General features: G+C 40.6%; 2 protein-coding genes across 2 annotated transcripts in view; both read left to right on the plus strand.

The window, feature by feature from the left end:
- Positions 1-4,802, plus strand: part of LOC122652611 (DNA mismatch repair protein MSH7) — a 60,558-nt gene extending 55,756 nt beyond the window's left edge. Inside the window, exon 18 of the mRNA XM_043846395.1 lies at positions 4,792-4,802. The gene's annotated coding sequence lies outside the window, so the exon portion shown is untranslated. The remainder of the gene's footprint in view (positions 1-4,791) is intronic.
- Positions 1-20,646, plus strand: part of LOC122652610 — a 217,515-nt gene that overhangs the window by 1,031 nt on the left and 195,838 nt on the right. Inside the window, exons 2-5 of the mRNA XM_043846393.1 lie at positions 14,925-15,069; positions 16,866-17,144; positions 17,294-17,461; positions 17,598-17,822. Coding sequence (XP_043702328.1) covers positions 14,925-15,069; positions 16,866-17,144; positions 17,294-17,461; positions 17,598-17,822 — 817 coding nt within the window. The remainder of the gene's footprint in view (positions 1-14,924; positions 15,070-16,865; positions 17,145-17,293; positions 17,462-17,597; positions 17,823-20,646) is intronic.

The following is a 20,646-nucleotide window of genomic DNA, read 5'->3' on the forward strand; positions in this document are numbered from 1 at the left end:
TGTTGGGGGGGGGGGGCGCGGTATACTATCGTCAACCATGATTCTTCTCTGAAATATGTTTCCTAGCTACCCAAGAATCCTACCTATAAATGGATGTACACGTTTAGGAAAAAAACGATAACAATCTTAATTCATGACAGGATCCAAGTTGTTACTATTTAAAAGAAGAGAACATTCTTAATGCATTACATAAATTTCTTTATAATCCGGCATAAATTTTCACTGGGATGTACAGTTCTTTTCAGTCTGTGTATTATATTATGTGGAGTTGGATCCATTTTGCTGATTGTTGAGAGAATTTGTTATTGCGGTGATCTTGGATTCCTTGCTTCATCTATCTTTGATCTTGCAGTGGACCAAGCAGTTCAAAGATTTACTTTGTTTCAGAATAACTTCTAAAATAGAACTTTCCCATGTAAACTACGATTTGATTTTCTTAAAGAATATTGGGAATGTACTGTGACAAGATTTTCTGTGATCATAGTTCGTTTTTTTTTTTTTGGGGGGTGGGGGGTTGGGTGGGTGGGAGAATTGAAATCCTAGAGTTCTATCTGTTGATATTGCTTTCGATAGTTTAGGGTCCATATTCTCCTTCACTTTGTGGCTCTTCTTAACATTAGACATCTGGGTCCTATCTTTTCTTGTTTGTGCCTTTTCAACAGGGTTCATGTACTGATATATGGTTAGGAAAAGGGTAAGGAAAAGAATTAACCACAGGAAAACAGAAAGTGAAGCAGCTAGAATTGAGAAAGTCAACGGGGGATTAAAAAGCGGTTATGGTCCGTATGGAGGCTTGAATATGAACATGTAATTTGATACGGTGAAACATATTGAAGTTGTGAAGTTAAACAGGGTCTGGAAGCTTTTACTGGTAATGTTAGAAGTGCTGAAGATGGGATGTTCAGTGGTTGGAGAATCCCTTAGCAGTGACATTGTTTAATGTGAACAAGTGTGTGTGTGTGTTTTTGGGTAGTTAAAAAAAAGAATTTCTGTATAAGGGAATGAATACAGTATCCTTTTGACTGATTACATCCATATAGGTAGAGAACCACAATGTCCAACAACAACAACAAAACAACTCAGCTTTATCCCAACTAAATGGAGTCGGCTATATGGATCCTTGCCCTTCAATCAGTTTTATTCGAGGTCATACTTGATACAAGGCCAAGGCTATGCATGTCTTTCCTCACCACTTTTCCTAAGGTCCTTTTAGGTCTGCCCCTGACTTTTTTAGTTCCTTCAATCTGAATCAAATTAGCCTCCGTACTGGAGCATCCAATGGCCTCCGTTGAATATGGCCATGCCATCTCAAACGACTTTCTCATAGCTTATCATGTATCGGATCAATGTAACTGACCCCATCTCCTCATTCCCTTTTTTTTAGTTTACCATGTAGCTGACCCCATCTCCTCATTCCCCCTTTTTTTTGTTTTGTTTAGGTCTCAGTTCTACGTACCTTGTTTTGTTTAGGTCCATGTAGCCGACCCCATTGAGTTGGGATAAGGCTGAGTTTGTCGTGAAAAGAAGGATGGGAAATGAGATGAGAAATAAAAAATGGTAAATTTACAAATGAAAGGTGGAAAATAAAAGGAAAAATGAAGGATGAAAGATAAAAGTAAGAGGAAAGAGGCACAACCCAGCAAGTCAGGAGAATCTCAGCTAAATGAGGTGTGCTACATGTATCCTTGCCCTCCAATAGGCTCTATCCGAGGTCATACTTGGTCCAAGACCTAGACTATGCATGTCCTTCCTCACAACTTCTCCTATGGTCATTTTAGGCCTGCTCCTAGCTCTTTTAGCTCATTTAATCGGGATCAGATCACTCTTCCTTACTGGGGCGTTCCTAGGCCTCCGTTGAACATGACCATGCCACCTTAAACGATTCTCTCAGAGCTTTGTCGTTGATCGGGGCAACTCCCAATTCAGCTCTAATATGGTCCTTACTTTATTCTTCCTAGTTTTTCCGCATATCCATCTTAACATCCTTATCTTGCTACACGTAGCTTCTCAATATGACACTTCTTAACTGTCCAACATTTTGTCCCATACATCATGGCCGGTTGTACAACAGTCCTATAAACTTTCCTTTAAGCTTTAAAGGAATACGTCGGTCACACAGTACTCTGAACGCACCTCTCCACTTCATCCATCCCATTTTAATTCTCTGTGAAACATCATCCTCTGTGTCACATTCTTTATTTATGATTGACTCTAGATACCTAAAATAGTCACTTTGTGATATCTCTCTTTCCTCAATTCGTACTATGTCAATATCTATCATAGTGTGACTAAAATTATACATCATATACTCCGGCTTTGTTATACTAATCTTAAAGCCTCATGTTTCCAAGGTTGATCTTCATAGCTCTAACTTAGCGTTAATCCTTGCTTTTGTCTCATCCACCAAAACGATATCATCGATGAAGAGCATACAACACGGGACCTCGTTTTGGATGCACTTGGTTAGGTCGTCCATGATCAGCGCAAAAAGATAAGGGCTTAAGGCTGATTCCGGATGTAACCCAATCGTAATTGGGAATTCCTTGGCCTGACCTCCCACAAATATCACGTTAGTTACCACACCCTCATACATATCTTTAATCACATCAACATATTTACTCGACACCCCTCTCTTTACTAGAACATGCTGGATTAAATCTCTAGGGACTCGGTCATAAGCTTTTTTCAGGTCAATAAAGACCATATGGATCCTTCTTGCTATCATAGTTGTCAAGGCGGCAAAGCAACCAAAGGCGTTGGAGGGGTGTCTAAGCGCTTAGGCGACAGGCGCCCGCATAGGCGACACCAATATACCCCACAACCTCCTAGGGTTTTCCATACTTTTATTGGAATCTCATGTGGGCCTGGTATCTTGCCTACTTTCATCTTTCTTAAGGCTGCTTTGACTTCCTCCACATTAATCTTTCATACATATCTATGATGTGTGGTGTCCTGTTGAATAATGAATTAGTCTTGGATCATTTCTACTTGACCTGTCTCCATTTAGTAGTTCACAAATATATTCATCCTATCTCTTCACAATGTCCTCATCCCTTACCAGATTTCTCTCCATCATCACCCTTGATATACCTCACCTGATCGAAATCTCTACTTTTCCTTTCTCTCATCTTAGCTATCTTACAAATAGCTTTTCCCCTTCTTTTTTGTGTAGGTTGGTATAGAGGTTCTCATATTTCTTTGACCTAGCCATCCCCACAATCTTCATAGCTTCGTTTTTGGCATCATTGTACCTCTTTTTATCCTTTGTTTCTTTAATCCTTTGTTATGCCTTAAAACAATCTTTCTTTGTCTTAATGGCTGCTTGGACCTCATCGTTCCACCACCAAGCCTCCGTAGGGGCCTAGCAACTACCCTTCGCTTCCCCTAGCACATCTTTAGCAACCCTCTTAATACAAGTCATCATCTCGTTCCACATCGCATTGGTGTCTCCCTCAAAGTCACACTTTCCTTGATTGACCACATTATCAGTAAATGTCCTTAGGGACTCCCCTTTTAATCTCCACCAACTTATCTTAGGGTACATAGGTTCCGTCCTCCTACGCTTCTATACACTGAGGCACATATCCAGGACTACCAGTCTATGTTGGGTGGTTAAACTCTCCCTAAGAATAACCTTACAGTCCTTACACACCATTAAGAGTACTGAACATGAATAGAAAATAGAAAGTAAGAAAAACCAAAAATCATTATATTTCACGAACAGGAATAACTCCCAATTCTCAGGTCTGATGATTCTCCAGTTTTGGTCGAGCATAGTCCTAACAAAGTAGCATATCTTATCACAATTTGGGCCTAATCCAGGGCTGGATAGTTGGAACCTAAAGGTTGTAACTTGTAAGAGAACAAGAGAAAGGAGATGATGAGAGTAGGAAGTAATATGGTGTGGGAGAGAATAGACTTCTCTCCCTTATATTTACTCACGTAGCCATCATACGAGAAATTACATACCTATAGAAGAAGAAGTATTGTGTTGTGGGAGAGAATAGACTTCTCTCCCTTGTATGACTTCAGAAGAAGTAATATGTTGAGGGAGAGAATAGACTTCTCTCCCTATATGACTTCTCAATATCCCAGTACCCAAAGTTCCCTTATAACATGAACTCTAACACTCCCCCTCAAGCTGGAGAATAAATGTCATACATTCCTAGCTTGCACAGAAGAGTACTGAACATATGAAAAATGAGCCATTTGGTGAAGATATCAGCTAACTGGTCACCTATCCTCACAAAAGGGTTACATATGTGACTAACATCAATCTTTTCTTTAATGAAATGTCGTTCCACCTCAATATGCTTTGTTCGGTTATGTTGCATAGGATTGTGGACTATATTTATAATAGCCTTGTTATCACAAATTCACAATAGAGCCACATGGGTGCCTTAGTATCAAAACCCAACTCTTGGACCAATCTTCTCAACCATAGGAGTTCACTTACTTAATGAGCCATAGCCCTGAATTCTGCCTTTGCACTTGATCTAGCCACAACAAACTGTTTTTTGCTCTTTTATGTGACTAGGTTACCACCTACAAATTTGTAATAAATAGCCTGATGATGCAGACTGTCTGTCAGAAACTGAACCAGCCCAATCAACATCAGTGTAGCCTTCTATCCTCAAATGGCTGTGCCTGGCATATAGTAGCCCTTTTCTTGGGGTGGACTTCAAGTACACGAGGATGTGATATACAACAACCAAGCACCCACTCTTGGGGGTAAACTGACTCACCACCCCAATTGCATAGGTGATATCTGGGCGATTCAGAGAGAGATAGATTAGCTTCCTCACTAGTCTCTGGTACTTCCCTGCATTAATAAGGGATGAACCACAATCTTCTCCTAACTTGTGATTTTTCTCAATAGTAGAGTTTACTGGTTTACAGCCCAGCATTCTTGTTTTTTTAACAAATCCAGTACAAACTTCCTTTGACAGATATTTATTACCTTCTGTGTTCGTGACACTTCAATTCCCAAGAAGTATTTCCAGGGTCAAAGGTCCTTGATCTCAAACTATTGAGCTAAGTAGGCCTTCAGTCTATTTATTTCAACCATATCATTTCCAGTCATCTCAATATCACCCACATAGAAAATTAGGGCTGTGATAAGTACCATTACCTTGCCGGGTAATAGAGTATGGTCAGTTTGACTGGGTATATCCGGTCTTCGAAATAGCTTGTCTAAACCTCTCAAACCTAGCCTTCGGGGACTGTTTAAGGCCATATAAAGCTTTCTTGAGAAGAGACAATTTCCTTTCAGCTGAGGGAAACTTGAAGCCTGGTAGAGTATGCATATACACTTCCTCTTCTAAGTGACCTTGGAGGAATGCATTCTTCACATCAACTTGATATAATGGCTCGTATTTATTGGTCGCCAATGATAACAGAGCTCTCTTATCGAATTGTGTTTAGCTACATGAGCAAATCTCTCTTGATAGTCAATCCCATAAACCTGAATATGTCCTTCGTCCACTAACCTTGCCTTATACCTCTCAACAATGCCATCTGATCGTTACTTGATTGAGTGGACCCAGCTACACCCAACTGGAACTCTCCCCTTGGGAAGATCAACTAGCTTCCGAGTACAGTTCTTCTCAAGTGGCATCATGTCCTCAGACATGGCCTCAGTGACATTCTTGGGAATGGAAGTGGTGGAAAGAGAAATAGAAAAAGCAACACCTGTAGGAGGGATATCATCATAGGAAAGAAACTTGGCTATAGGATTAGTACAACCTCTACCAATGGGAAGATCTAACTCAGAAGGAGGGGAAGGGATGTTACCTGACCGAGGAAGGTGGATCTAAGGATGTGGATCCAAAGAGGACTCTTGGAAGGTCTTCTTTCTCTTTCTTTTGTAAGCAAGTAACTCCTTTTCATTACCAGCTCCCCTTGAATGATCTAAAACATCAACAACAGCCACCTCCTTGTTTTCCCCCACATCAAACAGAAATGGAGGAATAGGCAAAGGTGGAAGAAAGGGGGTGACATCAACAGCCTTTTCACTCCCGCTATTCTCCCCCTGAAGAGGATGTTGATGAGGAGTAAAGAAGGGCACAAATTCAAAAAATGTGACATCTTTGGAGAGAAGTCGCCTTCGGGAAGGGGGATGGTAGCATTTATAGCCTTGGTAGTGGGGAATACCCAAGAAAAAGGCATTTGAGAGCCTTAGGGTCAAGTTTAGTCCAAGTAGACTTATTAACATAAACATAATATACACACCCAAACACCTTGCGGGGGGGGGGGGGGGGGAAGAGAGAAAGCGGAAACCTGAGGGGACAGAATTTCCAAAGGGGATTTGGAACCAACAACTTTAGTGGGTGTTATTGTGAATTGTATAAGCTTGGTATTAGCGTCGATAGCTAATACCGAGAGAATGGTGAGGAGGGTAGATTAGTAATCTAGTTTATTTCTTTTATTTTATCTGTTTTCCTATTTTGCCCTTGAGTGGCTATATATTGAAGTTTAGAGGGAGGGTTACACGTATCGTGTAACTCCCAAGTTGCACATCTCTTCTCCTCTTCTCCCTCTCGGTTTCTCTCCTTGTTCTTCCTCTTTTTCTTCATTAATTTACATGGTATCAGAGCTGTAAGTACTGCTACAAATTTCGTAGATCACTACTTCTCTTATCTACAACATCCAATTGAAGATTTAAGAAGTATTTGAAGACTTGAAGACCTTGCGGTTTCTCCTATTTTCTGTTTGAAGGGGTGCAACACCCTATGCTGTATTTTGGGATTGTTTAGAGGCTAGTTCATGATATAAATTAAGAACTAGGTCTCCATTTTGGGTTTGTGGAAATATTTGAAGGAGTTTTGATGGAGTGAAGGTTGTGTTGGATTCTCAAGCATCAATCGACAATATTCACAGGGTTCTTAGATCGATTTTTCTAGAGGAAGAAAAATCGATTTTTAACAGGGTTTTTTGAAGGAATCGATTGCTGCCTTTGCTGCCTTTGTCGACTTTTGTCTGGGTTTCTATCCCTGCTTTCAGCATCCTTTATCTTATCTTTTTTCACTTCATCAAGTACACAATGGGTGATGAATTGAAATCTGGTGAAGTTTTAAAGTTTGTAACAACTATAGAAATTTTTCTTCCTCCTCCAATCGCACTACCGAGAAGAAGTTGGAAGGGATTACAAATTTTTTGCACTGGAAGAAAATTGTTAGGCTAGTGTTAACTGGACGTGATCAGCACCAACACCTCTTCAACACTAGGCCTGAGAATGACACTTTGTGGGACACAGTTGATGCTCGAATCTTGGGACAGATGTTGAATTCCATGGAGAACCAAATCGTGGATTTGGTAACACATATTGATATAGTGAAAGAGTTGTGGGAGTATCTTAATGTTTTGTACTCTAGACAAAACAACCTTTCCCGCATTTATGACTTGTCCCAAGAGTTCTACCGAGTTGATTGAAAGGGTTGTACTTTGACCCAATATTTTGCTGATTTTAAGAGAATGTATGAGGAGCTTAATTCCTTACTTCCTATCACTACTAATGTGGAATAGATGCAAAGTCAGCGGTAACAACTTGCTGTTATGGGATTTTTGTGAGGCCTTGGGAAAGAATTTGACTTTGTTCGTTCCCAAATTCTTGGTGGTGACAAGGTAGCCACTTTGTCTGAAACTTTTTCCAGGGTTCTTCGTGTTTCTCGAGAGCATACTAATGATAGTGATACTTCTGCCCTGGCTTCTTTCCCATCCAACTGTGGGCCCAATAGTGGGGCTGGTGGTGGTGGTAATGTCAGCTCTGGTGGTGGCCGTGGTCGTGGTGGTAGGGCTCGTTCTTCTAGTAAGGCACCTACTCTGGGTACTCAAAGTAACTCTGATATTTCTGGTGGTTCAGTGCGAACTTGTCATCATTGTGGTCGTCCGGGACATATCCAACGTTTCAGTTGGAAACTTCATGGCAAACCAAATCAGCAACAGTTTGCCAACTCTGCTACTACTGAGTTTCCTGTATCTCCATAGCCTGTTGGTAGGACTGTGAAGATGTCTGATGATGAATATGCCCGTTATACACAGTTCCAGATTTCTCAGTCAGCCCAGCCTCCAACTTTGACCTTTGTTCAGACAGGTAATGACACTGCATGCCTTTCGATTGTCTCTTCCCGTCCCTGGATCATTGATTCAGGGGCCTCCGAGCATATGATTGGCGTTTCAGGTATACTTTATTCTTTTCAGAAATCTTCTTCGAGTGTCACTTTAGCTAATGGTTCCTTGGCTAAAGTGACTGGTACTGGTACTGCCCATATTACACCGTCTCTTTTTTTGTCTTCCGTTCTTTATGTACCTGATTTTCCTTTTAACATTTTATCTGTTAGTCGGTTTATTAAAACCCATAATTGTTCTGTAACCTTTTCTTCTGATTCTTGTGTATTTCAGGATCTTTCGTCGAAGAGGATGATTGGTAGAGGTTGTGCATCGAGGGGACTTTACATACTTGAAGACACTTCATCTATGGCGTGTACTAGTGTGGCGTCACCCCACCAGATTCATTGTCGTTTGGGTCATCCTTCGTTGGAGAGCTTGAAGGTTCTTGATAGTCGTTTTCGGTCACTTTCTAGTTTAAATTGTGAGTCGTGTCAGTTTGGGAAACTCCACCGTGTGAGTTATCCTCCTAGAGTCAATAAACGGTCTGACCAACCTCTTTCTTTAGTTCATTCAGATGTCTGGGGTCCATATCCTGTCGTTTCCACTTTGGGTTTTCGTTACTTTGTAACTTTTGTTGATGATTATTCCAGGGTTACCTGGATCTACTTAATGAAACATCGTTCTGAGTTATTTTCTATCTTTTGTGCATTTGTGAATGAAATAAATAATCAATTTTCGCAGCCTTTGCGTGTTCTTCGTAGGGATAAAGCTAAGGAATATTTTTCTGCTCCTTTTGCTGAATTTATAACTCAACGTGGTATTATTCATCAGTCCTCTTGTGCTTATACCCCCCCAACAAAATGGTGTAGCTGAGAGGAAAAATAGACATTTGATGGAGGTTACTCGTTGTCAGTTGTTTGAAATGAAGGTAGCTAAATCCTTTTGGGCAGATGCAGTTTTAACTTCGTGTTATCTCATTAATCGTATGCGTTCTTCCGTTTTACGTGGTGGTATTCCCTTTTCTTTGTTGTTTCCTTCTGCGCCACTGTTTGTTTTGCCACCCCGTGTGTTTGGTAGTGTCTGCTTTATTCGTGATCATCGTCCTGGTGTTTCCAAGTTGGATCCCAAGGCTCTCAAGTGTCTGTTTGTTGGTTATTCTCGTACTCAAAAGGGTTATCGTTGTTATTCTTTTGAGTTGCGAAAATATATTGTTACAGTTGATGTCTCTTTTTTTGAGTCTATACCGTTTGATAATTCTTCTAGTAATGTGTCTGACTTAGATGATGATCTTCCCGTTTCTATTATTCAGTCTACCGTTCACCATGCTCCACAAGCTGCCTCATCACGGGCACCTCAACCTAGTGTGTTTCAACGTCACCAATGGAAAGTATGTGCTTGGACCCCCGCTACATCGACTTCTACACCATCTCCTCCTTTGCCGATAGATTCTGCAATAGGTAATGGTCGTCCTCCTTTGGAACCTTATTCTGATCTTGATGTTCCTATTGCTCGTCGTAAGGTGGTTAGGGCTTGTACCTGACACCCCATTTCTAACTTTGTTTCCTATGATGGTTTGTCTTCCGCTTTTCATTCTTGTTTACATATTGTTGAAAATCATCCTGTTCCTAAGTCTGTCGCAGAGGCATTGTCTAGTCCTGGTTGGAGGGCTGCTATGAATGAGGAATTGTTGGCATTGGAAGAAAATCAGACTTGGGATCTTGTTCCCTTACCTTCAGGGAAATCAGCTATTGGTTGTCGATGGGTGTATCTGGTGAAAGTGAACCCTGATGGGTCCTGGGCTCGCTTGAAAGCCCGCCTGGTTGCCAAAGGTTATGCCCAAGTGTATGATGTGGATTACTTAGATACATTTTCTCCTGTGGCAAAGCTTACTTCTGTTCGTATTTTGATATCACTTACTGCCACTTCCCATTGACCCTTATGTCAGCTTGATGTCAAGAATGCATTCTTGCATGGTGATTTGAGTGAAGAAGTTTATATGGAGCAACCTCCTGGATTTGTTTCTCAGGGGGAGTCTGGTTTGGTATGTAAATTGAAGAAGTCTCTGTATGGGCTGAAACAGTCCCCTAGAGCTTGGTTCGGCAGATTCACTGAAGTTGTGTTAGAGTTTGGGCTGACACGGTGTGATAGTGATCATTCTGTATTTTTCCACCGTTCTGAAGTTGGAAAATTATTCCTTGTGGTTTATGTTGATGATATAGTCATCGCAGGAGATGATGTTTCTGGTTGAAGGTTTGAAGACACACTTGTAGCAGAAATTTCAGACCAAGGACCTGGGAAGGTTGAAATATTTTTTGGGTGTGGAAGTTGCTCAGTCAAAGAAAGGAATTTCACTCTCACAGAGAAAATATGTTCTTGATCTTCTGTCAGAAACAGGAATGCTAGGTTCTAAACCTCTAGATACTCCTATGGATCCTAATTTAAAGTTTGTTGCAGATGATGGGGAGGTCTTAGTTGATCTAGAGAAGTACTGGAGGCTTGTTGGAAAATTGAATTATCTAACAGTGACTAGGCTTGATATAGCTTTTCCTGTTAGTGTGGTAAGCCAGTTTTTATTTGCTCCTCGGACATCTCATTGGGAGGCTGTTATACATATCTTACGCTATCTTAAAAAGGCTCCTAGACGTGGACTTCTCTATAGTGATCATGGCCATGGGCGGATAGTAGGTTTCAGATGCTGACTGGGCAGGATCTCCAGTTGATAGGAGATCTACTACAGGTTACTGTGTGTTTGTTGGTGGAAATTTGGTGTCCTGGAAGAGTAAGAAAAAGACAGTCGTTGCTCGTTCCAGTGCAGAGTCAGAGTACAGGGCTATGAGACATGTTACCGGTGAGTTGATGTGGGTGTTAATGGCTGAACTTGGCTTTGTCGATGGTTCTCCAATGAAACTGTGGCGTGACAATCAAGCTGCCGTTCATATTGCTTCCGGTGTTTCATGAAAGGACGAAACACATTGAGGTTGATTGTCATTTCATTCGAGAAAAGTTACAACAAGGTTTAATTTCTCCTGGTCATGTCCATACAGGAGAACAACTTGCAGATGTGTTCACAAAGTCTTTGGGAGGTGCAAGAGTGGATTATATTTGTAACAAGTTGGGCATGATTAACATCTATTCTCCAGCTTGAGGGGGAGTGTTATCGTGAATTGTATAAGCTTGGTATTAGCGTTGATAGCTAATACCGAGAGAGGGGTGAGGAAGGTAGATTAGTAATCTAGTTTATTTCTTTTATTTTATCTATTTTCCTATTTTGCCCTTAAGTGGCTATATATTGAAGTTTAGAGGGAGGGTTACACATATCGTGTAACTCCCAAGTTGCACATCTCTTCTCCCCTTCTCCCTCTCGGTTTCTCTCCTTCTTCTTCCTCTTTTTCTTCATTAATTTACAGTGGGCATACGGTTGATTAAGAAGGCAGTAGTTAGAAGGGCATCAAACCAAAAAGTTTTAGGGACATGCATGCCAAATAGCAAACTCCTAATGACTTTCAATAAATGACGATTTTTCCTCTCAACTACCCAACTCATTTGTGGTGTGTCAACACAAGCAAGCTGATGGATAATGCCATTATTGATAAAAAGTTTTGGAGTCCACCATAGATGTATTCCCTCCTATTAGAGCGAACAATTTTACTTTTACTATCAAATTGAGTACAAATCATTTGATAGGAATTTTTGACAGTGTCATAGACATCACTCTTGTATTTCATCGAAAAGGTCCAGGTGGTGCGGGAACATTCATCAACTAATGAAACAAAATAACTATAGCCAAATAAAGTAGTGGGAGCCGGTCCCCAAACATCAGACTGCACAATATGAGTAGGAACAATAGATCTATTACCATTATAGGGATAAGAGGAATGACAATGTTTAGCAAACAAATATGGTTCACACTGAAATACATGGGAAGAAGAAAGAGAAGAAAACAAGTATGGCAACTGTTTTTTTGTAACAACAAAAGGATTGCCCAAATGCTGATGCTAAAGCATCACAAAATCAGCAGTACTGTTGTCACTACGTCCACACACGTAGGACTGAGCTGTGGGCATAAAGGATGTTCTGGGTTACAAAAGGTAGAGTCCTTTCTCCTCACGTCCACTGCCATTAATCCTCTTCGTCACCAAATCCTGAAAATGACAATAAGAAGGAAAGAAGTGGACACATCAATTCAAGGATTTGATTAGGTGGCTCACAAATAAGAGATTAGTGGCAAAGTTAAGAACATGAAGAACATAGTCGAGAAATAGAAGAAACAACATGAACACTACCCTTTCCAGAAATAGAGGAAAGGGAAGCATTAGCGACCCTAACCTTATCCTTACCAGAGCAGGTAGAATATGATTCATAACATTGAGACATACCAGTCATATGATCAGTGGCGCTAAAGTCAATGACCGAAGAAAAGGCAGTGGAAGGAGCGAATGTAGAGACTTGCAAGGCTGAAGCTAAAGGATCTGGCAATGTGAAAGGAGAGCTACCCAACTATGAGATAACCTTTCAAAATGCTGCAATGTCCTCCTGAGTGAGGGAACTAGGGTTTGCCTGTAGTCCAGATGGGTACCCCATAGGTTCAATCTCAGGCATCACGGTGTGTGCTTTAGCTCCACCTCTCCTACAACCATGCATACCAAGGGGATGGCCATGAAGCACCCAACACCTCTCTCTAGTGTGCCTAGATTTCATATAGTGGTCGTTTGAGTCTATATCTGTCATCCCCACGAGGTGGTCCTTGGCCTCTTCCTCCACCTCGCCAGTCTTTGTGGGAGCTAGAGGTAAGAGCAGATCACTCTAGGGATGGTATAGTTTCCATGGCCACTCTTCGAGACTCCTCACTTTGCAAGTAGCTACAGACTTCATCTTGAGAGGGAATAGGTAATAGGCCCAAAGTTTGCACCTAGATTGGTTCATATTTCGGGTTCAGCCTACCAAGGAGAATCAAGACAAGTTCCTGCTTAAGACGTCGAGATACTTTTGTTTCATTCTCGGGGTTGGATAGTTGGAGGTCCATATAATGATCATACTCCTCCCAGAATCCAATAGCAGTGTTATAGTACTCAGAAATTGTCTTGTCTCCTTGCTTCATTGTGATGACTTTCTGAAGGAGTTGATAGACCTTAGCCGAGTCACCTACTCGATCAAAGTCTTAGAGAACTACCCAAATATCCTTGTTAGTCTCCTTCCTCGTAAATCTTCTTCCGATCTCAGGTTTTATAGAGAAAATCAACCAAGTCATAACAGTTGAGTTCTCGGTCTCCCATTTCTGATATGTCAGGTCACTTGAATTAGGAGCTTCAATGGTACCTGTAATGTACCCTGACCTCCCCCGATTTCGCAGAGAAAGCTTCACAGAATGGGCCCATCCAAATAGTTGGTGCTCCACTAACCTCAGACATAATGTAGGAACACACTTAGCAATGTGAGGATGATATCCAAACCAAATGGGGAGTACACACTCAACCAAAATACATTTTCCTAGTACTCAGAAAAAAAACCCGGCAAGAAAAAAAACTGCAAAACTTTCAGATACCCAAATCAAATACACCTTTCAAAGAGTAGCACCATATCATAACAACTCATGAGATCCAAACAAAGTAGCTCATCGAGGAAGGGAGGGAGAGGAGGGAGAGGAGGAAAGCAATATTTGATCAATAAATTCAAAGTTTTGATAGATAACTGTTCTTGCGCAAATATGGTTTCAATCCTTCATTGCTGGCTATTCAATCCCCAAATGATGATGAAATCAAAACCAGTAGAGTCGCTTTTTTCCAGTTGAAGGAAGGAATCAAGTTGATTTTGTCAAAGAAAAAAAAAAACAAACTTTGAATGCCTTACAAGTTACAGGAGGTCAGGAGCTCTCGGTAAGGGTTTTGCAGTCACGGATCATGTTCAATAGTTTATAAGAGATGTATTGAGTGTATCGCTAGGTATTACCCCTATTTTTTTCCTCACAAATTTGTTGTGGGAAAATCAATTTTTTTTTTAAAAACAGAAAATTCAATAAAACCTAAAAAATAATCCGACTCTGTGAAGTCGTAGATCAGACCATTCTATCTAACATATAGAAACTTGAAACAAATTTACCATGTCTATTAATATAGTCTTCCAAAAAAATTGGATTTGGGGAAAAAGGCATCATTATCTTCAAGCTCCAAGGAGCAAATCCACTCTCTATAAGGGTTGAATGTGTGTGAGAATGCATGAAAGAGGTGATCAATGAAGTATTTTGGGCAAAAAACACCTCCGTTTAGTTGAAACCAGTGAAACTCCTCTTTCAAAACTTGTCGAAACTGACAAGTTAGACACAGATAATGAATTTTTATATGGGGTTAAATCAATTTTCTGTCGAACGACCTAAACCTGGTCAAACCCTGTTGAAACCATGCGATACCATTTCGACCCATGGTATTTTCTCTGTAAGCTATGGAACCGAGATATCTCGGTCGAAACCTTCAGTTTCGACTGAGATCTTAAACCATGAGTTAGGGGCATTTTAAGAGGCAGAGAGAGTAGGCATATTGAAGGGAAAACAGGACAAATGCAAATGGATCTTCTCTATGATTCTTCCATGTGCTTTGGCAGCTTGGTGACTGGTGATAAGTTTAAGTCATTTGTGGGCATAATCTGATGCAGTTTTCATTGTGCATGGTAAATAGAATCATACTGTACAGTTTGTATAACGTATTTGGATACTTTATTCACTTGTTTTCCTAAAGAAGGAAACTTATTCACGTGTTGCCTATTGAAAACATGTTTTCCCTCACAGTTTTTAATTAGCTATTGTAATATGTTGTTTCTCCTAGGATGGCTCTACAAGTTCCGATCAAGGCTATTTGGTCCGGAAGAAATGGTTTTGGAGACGCTTGGCATGCTGTACGAGAAAAAATGCTGCTGGTTTTTGGAGAAGCACTTTCATCAAATTGCACAAAACTTGTCCAGATGATTCAGGTGGTAAAACTCTTGGTCAACTGCTGTCTGTTGTGATTAGTAACATTTGGGTCTAGGTTGAGATGTACATACACTAGGGATACTCTATGATATGCATATAACACTTTTTTCAAGATTTAGTTTGCTTAATGGGTTCAGAGTATGCTATGTGTTATTCACATGGGAAGAGAACTTATGCAAGAGATACTGCATTCATTTCTTATTCTGCTTTTTTTCCTTTTGGAATCTGATTTTTTAACTATTTTTATTGGATTCAAATAGGGGGTATTTGGTTATTTATGAATAATATCTTAAGTAAATGACAAAAACATTTACTTAAATGATATTTGGCATAAATAAGTGCTTGGCCTGACAACTATGACTCTCAGTACACTGTGCATACACTAGTAAACTTGGGTAAAAAACCACAAGTACCATTTTGAGTGTTTTTTTTTGTTGGTGAAAATAGTTCCTGCATTGTGTTTAGAATGTTAAAAATAGGCTGTATACCATAGTTGTCACGGCGTCACGGCGATCCAAGTCGGTGGAAGGGTGTCACGTCGATATATCGACATGTCGCCCGCCATGGCGTTGCCATGGCGAGCATGTCGACCATGTTTAATTTTTTATTTTCTGTATTTTTAATTCATTTAGTATGCTATAATATATGTCCTATAACATCAAAAATCAACATGAAAGTGTACTACACTACTACTAATATACTATGCCACTATGGTTTAATTCATGAAAGTGTAACTAATATCCATTAGTGTATATGAAAGTATGAAAAATTGAAAATATAGATTAACCTATCAAATAATTGAAAGCAATAGTAAAAATCAAATGATAGGCTAACCTGTTTACTGAAGCTTGATAGCAATAGTCTTTCTTTAGTGTATGTGATTTGGAGCAAAGCATCTAAGCTATTAAATGGTTTAAAAAAAAAAAATTTTAATCTAACTTTTATATGTACAAATATCGACCGATATGCCAACATATCGTGGTATGGCGTCCATGGCGACGCCATGGCGTCGCCATGGAAGCCATATCGAACGATATATTGACATCCACCATGGCGTAGCTCGATATGCCCCCTCTCCCAACGCCAGGACGCCATGACAACTATGCTGTATACAAAAAATCAGTTCAAAAAAAGCATTTATGGGTCTTGAAACCACCAACTCGAGTTGGCTGGGAAAAAATCACTGGTTTCGACCAAGTTTCGACCAGTTGACCATATCTCGGTTTCTGGCTGGTAGAAACCAGGTCGAAACCCGAGATCTTGAAACTTGCTTGTATGTCATCTCATCTCGAGGAGCTTGAGAATTCGGCGAATTTTTGAACTGTGCTCCTGCTTTTCTTCCATGGTCCTCTATTCTGTGTCTTTTTCTTTGTTCTTCTGATTGAAGTTCATTTTGCTGCTACATTGTAAAAAAAATGCTGGCTTGGTCTGTTTTACAGCTTGCAAACTTACCTCAGTACTTAAATGGTAACTTAAAATGTGAAAACTGACTTTCATTTAGTATTAACTACAAATATTGGGGAATCGGCTTATATTGGTCAGAGAATTTAAATTTTTTGGTTTGTTGTTAGGTGGGAGTTTCCTGCTAGCTGCTGGTTTGATTGGCAGAATACAGCAAAATGTTGATCTAATTAATAAGACAGATAAAATACTTTGTAAACTTGATTGATTCAATTAGTCTTGTAAGTTTGCGTTCTCTAGCCAACCTAACTTATCTGAACTGATTTGTACTTTGGAAAATTGTATTGATTTTTTTTTGTGGGAAATCAGTTTTATTGATTTTACTCCTTCATAGGTCATTCAAGACGAGTTACTTGCTGAAGAAGTTGAGAAGTCCAGAGCTTCTGATACCAACTGGATCCCACCTCCTCTTGGGTGTCTTCTTAAGTATTTTGTAGAATTGGAACATGATCTGGATGAAGATGACAGAACTTCAAAGCGGATCATGGCAATCAGTTCTTGCATGAGAGACATGTACCACTATGCTCGTGTCTCGGGATTACATATACTGGAGTGTATTATAGATACTGCACTATCTGCTTTGAAGAGGGAACAACTTCAAGAAGTTAGCAATGTATGTGATGTTATCCCATGTAAATTTTATGAGTATGGCATGTAAGGGACAATGTCCTGCCCTAGTGCTGCGGTAAATTGGTCATTTTTTTTATTGGCTTCCTGTTATCTTCAATTTGATTAATGAGGATTTGTGGTCATTTATGACAGATTCTTTCACTCTATCCTCTTCTTCAACCCCTGGTAGCTGCTATGGGTTGGGATCTATTATCTGGTAAAACACAAGTACGGAAGAAAATGATGCAACTATTGTGGAGAAGTAAATCACAAGAACTAAGGCTGGAAGAGTTTTCTTTTTATGGAAAACAGTCAGATGAGGTAGTATCTTGCTCTCTATGAAAATTTGAATTAAAAAATAAAAAAATAAACTGTTTTATTGCAGTTGCCTCATGTCATATTTTCTGTCGGCACTCAGGAGAAACAGTTGTTAATCATTGAAAATTGCTTTCAACAGATATCTTGCGTGGAACATCTTTGTGATATTCTATGTTACCGGCTGGATCTTGCTTCTTTCGTTGCCTGTGTGAATTCTGGTCAACCTTGGGATTCAAAATCTTCATTGCTGTTTTCTGGAAAGGATTTTCAGGTGAATGAAAACGAGGATTTCAGTTCGGAGTCTTTGGACCCTTTTGTTGAAAATTTTGTTCTGGAACGACTTGCCGTCCAGACACCTTTGCAGGTGAGAATTCACTTTTCTTATTTGATGAATTTAAGATATACTAGGCATAATGATTAGATTTCTGCAACTTCTAAATTGCATTTTACTTAATCACCTGCAAATCTAAATATGCTGTACTTATCTGTTTATGTTAAAAATTTCCTTGTGTTTTAAATGTTCACTTCCTGTCCACCTATTTCTTTTTCTGTTTTAGCATGTTTCCACATGTAGTTATGTTTTGGAGTCTAAAATTTGGGTCTTCTGGCATTAACCGCATCAGACATTTGCCCTTTTCATTGGTATAGTAATAATATATTTATATGTGGACAGGAAAAGGGTGCTATGAAATATCAGTGGTATATTAATAGCTAATGGTGCAACTGTAAGATTGCTCCATTGTGACCAAGTGCTCACGGTTTTGAGTCTGGAAACAGAGCCTCTCTGCAAAAAGCAAGGGTAAGCTGCGTACATTATGACCCTCCCCAGACCCCGCAGTGGCGGGAGCCTTGTGTACTGGGTACGCCCTTTTTTTCTAGTAATAGCTAATGCAGGCCTGGTTTAAAGTTGGGCCAGGTTTGCCCTTTCCATTATCCATCAGGTAGATCTCTATATTTTCTTGTAATCTCCATTGTTTAGTGAGGGAGAGCTTTGATGATATGGAATGGTGGTCGACTTCCAATGAAGTAGCCAACTAGGGAGTTGAGCCAGAGAGGCCTCATCATTCAGTAACCCATTTGGGCAGTGAGATACTTTGGAGCTTCCAATGATTGTAGGGGCAACAATGCATAGAGGGAGGCCTTCCCGGGAGAGCATAGGGGCTTATCTGAACAGAGCACTCCAGGTAGAGACTAAGTGAGGAGGGTTATGGGAAGGCGGGGGGGGGGGGTCAAGAAGTGGAGAAGGCGGATGGGGAGAGGGGAGACCTGGATGCTGACGACACCACACCACGGAGACCATCCATGGCGGCCGGCGGTCACAGGGGCTGGGACAAAACTAATGCAGGCCCGGTTTAAAGTTGAGCCAGGTTCTTGTAAATAAAACATAAAAGGTTGTACATGAGCAATGTGGGACTAAACCCATATACAAAACAATCAATTAAATAAAAGGAAAAAAGTCCAGAATACCCCCACGGTATTCTGGCCCCCACGGTATTCTGGCTATATCTAACACTCCCCCTCAAGTTGGAGCATATATATCATGCATGCCCAACTTGACTAAGATAGGATGAAACAGCTTGCTATTCAGCCCCTTAGTGAACACATCTGCCAGTTGATTAGTAGACTTCACAAAGGGAACATAAATGAGGCCAGCTTCAAGCTTTTCCTTGATGAAATGTCTGTCAACCTCCACGTGTTTAGTGCGATCATGCTGGATAGGGTTATGAGCAATGCTAATGGCAGCTTTATTGTCACAATAGAGCATCATTGGAAGATGGACAGCCACACCAATATCCTGTAATAACCCTCTAAGCCATAGAAGTTCACAAATGCCTTGGGCCATCGCACGAAACTCGGCTTCAGCACTGGACCTTGCCACAACATTCTGTTTTTTGCTACGCCATGTGACAAGGTTCCCACCCACAAAGGAACAATAGCCAGAGATAGACTTTCTGTCAGAAGAATCAGCCCAATCGGCATCAACATAAGCTTCAACCTTGAGATGACCATTGGGAGATAAGAGAATTCCCTTCCCTGGAGCAGACTTCAAATACCTCAAAATACGACGGACTGCATCCATATGAGAGGAATAGGGATCATGCATGAATTGGCTCACCATAGTTACTGCAACTGCTATGTCAGGTCTGGTGTGAGAAAGATAGATTAGTTTGCCCACTAACCGCTGATAACCACCTTTGTCGACAGGTTCACCTTCTTTCTCCCTAAGTTTTGTAGTAGCATCCATAGGAGTATCTGAAGGATGACAACCTAGCAGCCCTGTCTCAGTCAATAGATCAAGGACATATTTTCTTTGAGAAAGAAAGATGCCCTTTGAAGAGCGAGCAACTTCTATCCCTAAAAAATATTTTAGAGAGCCTAGATCCTTGACCTCAAACTCACGACCAAGGAGAAGCTTCAAATCCCTGATAGCAGCATCCTCATTACCAGTCACCACTATATCATCCACATAGACTATGAGTAGAGTAACCTTGTCACCAACTCGTCTGATGATCAAGGTGTGATTAGCATTGCTCTGCTTGTAACCTGCTGAGATCATAGCCTTATGAAATCTGCCGAACCAGGCCCTAGGTGACTGCTTCAACCCATAGAGAGCACGTTTCAACTTATAGACTTTGCCCCTAGTCCTGTCGTCAGAGAAGCCTGGTGGAATGTCCATATATACCTCCTCCTCAAGCTCCCCATGGAAGAAGGCATTCTTTACATCTAACTGCTGAAGATCCCACCCAAGATTTGCAGCACAAGATAATAACACCCTGACAGTGTTGAGCTTTACCACTGGTGCAAAGGTCTCCTGGTAGTCAACTCCATAAGTCTGAGTAAACCCCTTTGCAACCAGACGTGCCTTATACCGATCCACTGAACCATCAACCTTCTGTTTGACTACGAAGACCCATTTACATCCCACTGGTTTTTTCCCTAGAGGAAGAGCCACAAGATCCCACGTGTTATTTTTGTGTAGTGCTCTCATTTCTTCCAACATTGCAGCCTTCCACTTTCCATCTGTATTTGTTTCTTGCCAATTTTTCGGAATAGAGACAGAAGAAAGAGGGAATACAAAAGCACGGAAAGAAGGAGAAAGAGAACTATACGAAACAAAGCGAGATATGGGATGTAAAGTGCAAGTCCTAGTACCTTTGCGATGAGCAATAGGTTGTTCGGAAGGAGGG

Source organism: Telopea speciosissima, chromosome 2, assembly GCF_018873765.1.
Source record: "Telopea speciosissima isolate NSW1024214 ecotype Mountain lineage chromosome 2, Tspe_v1, whole genome shotgun sequence".
NCBI classification, from domain to species: domain Eukaryota; kingdom Viridiplantae; phylum Streptophyta; class Magnoliopsida; order Proteales; family Proteaceae; genus Telopea; species Telopea speciosissima.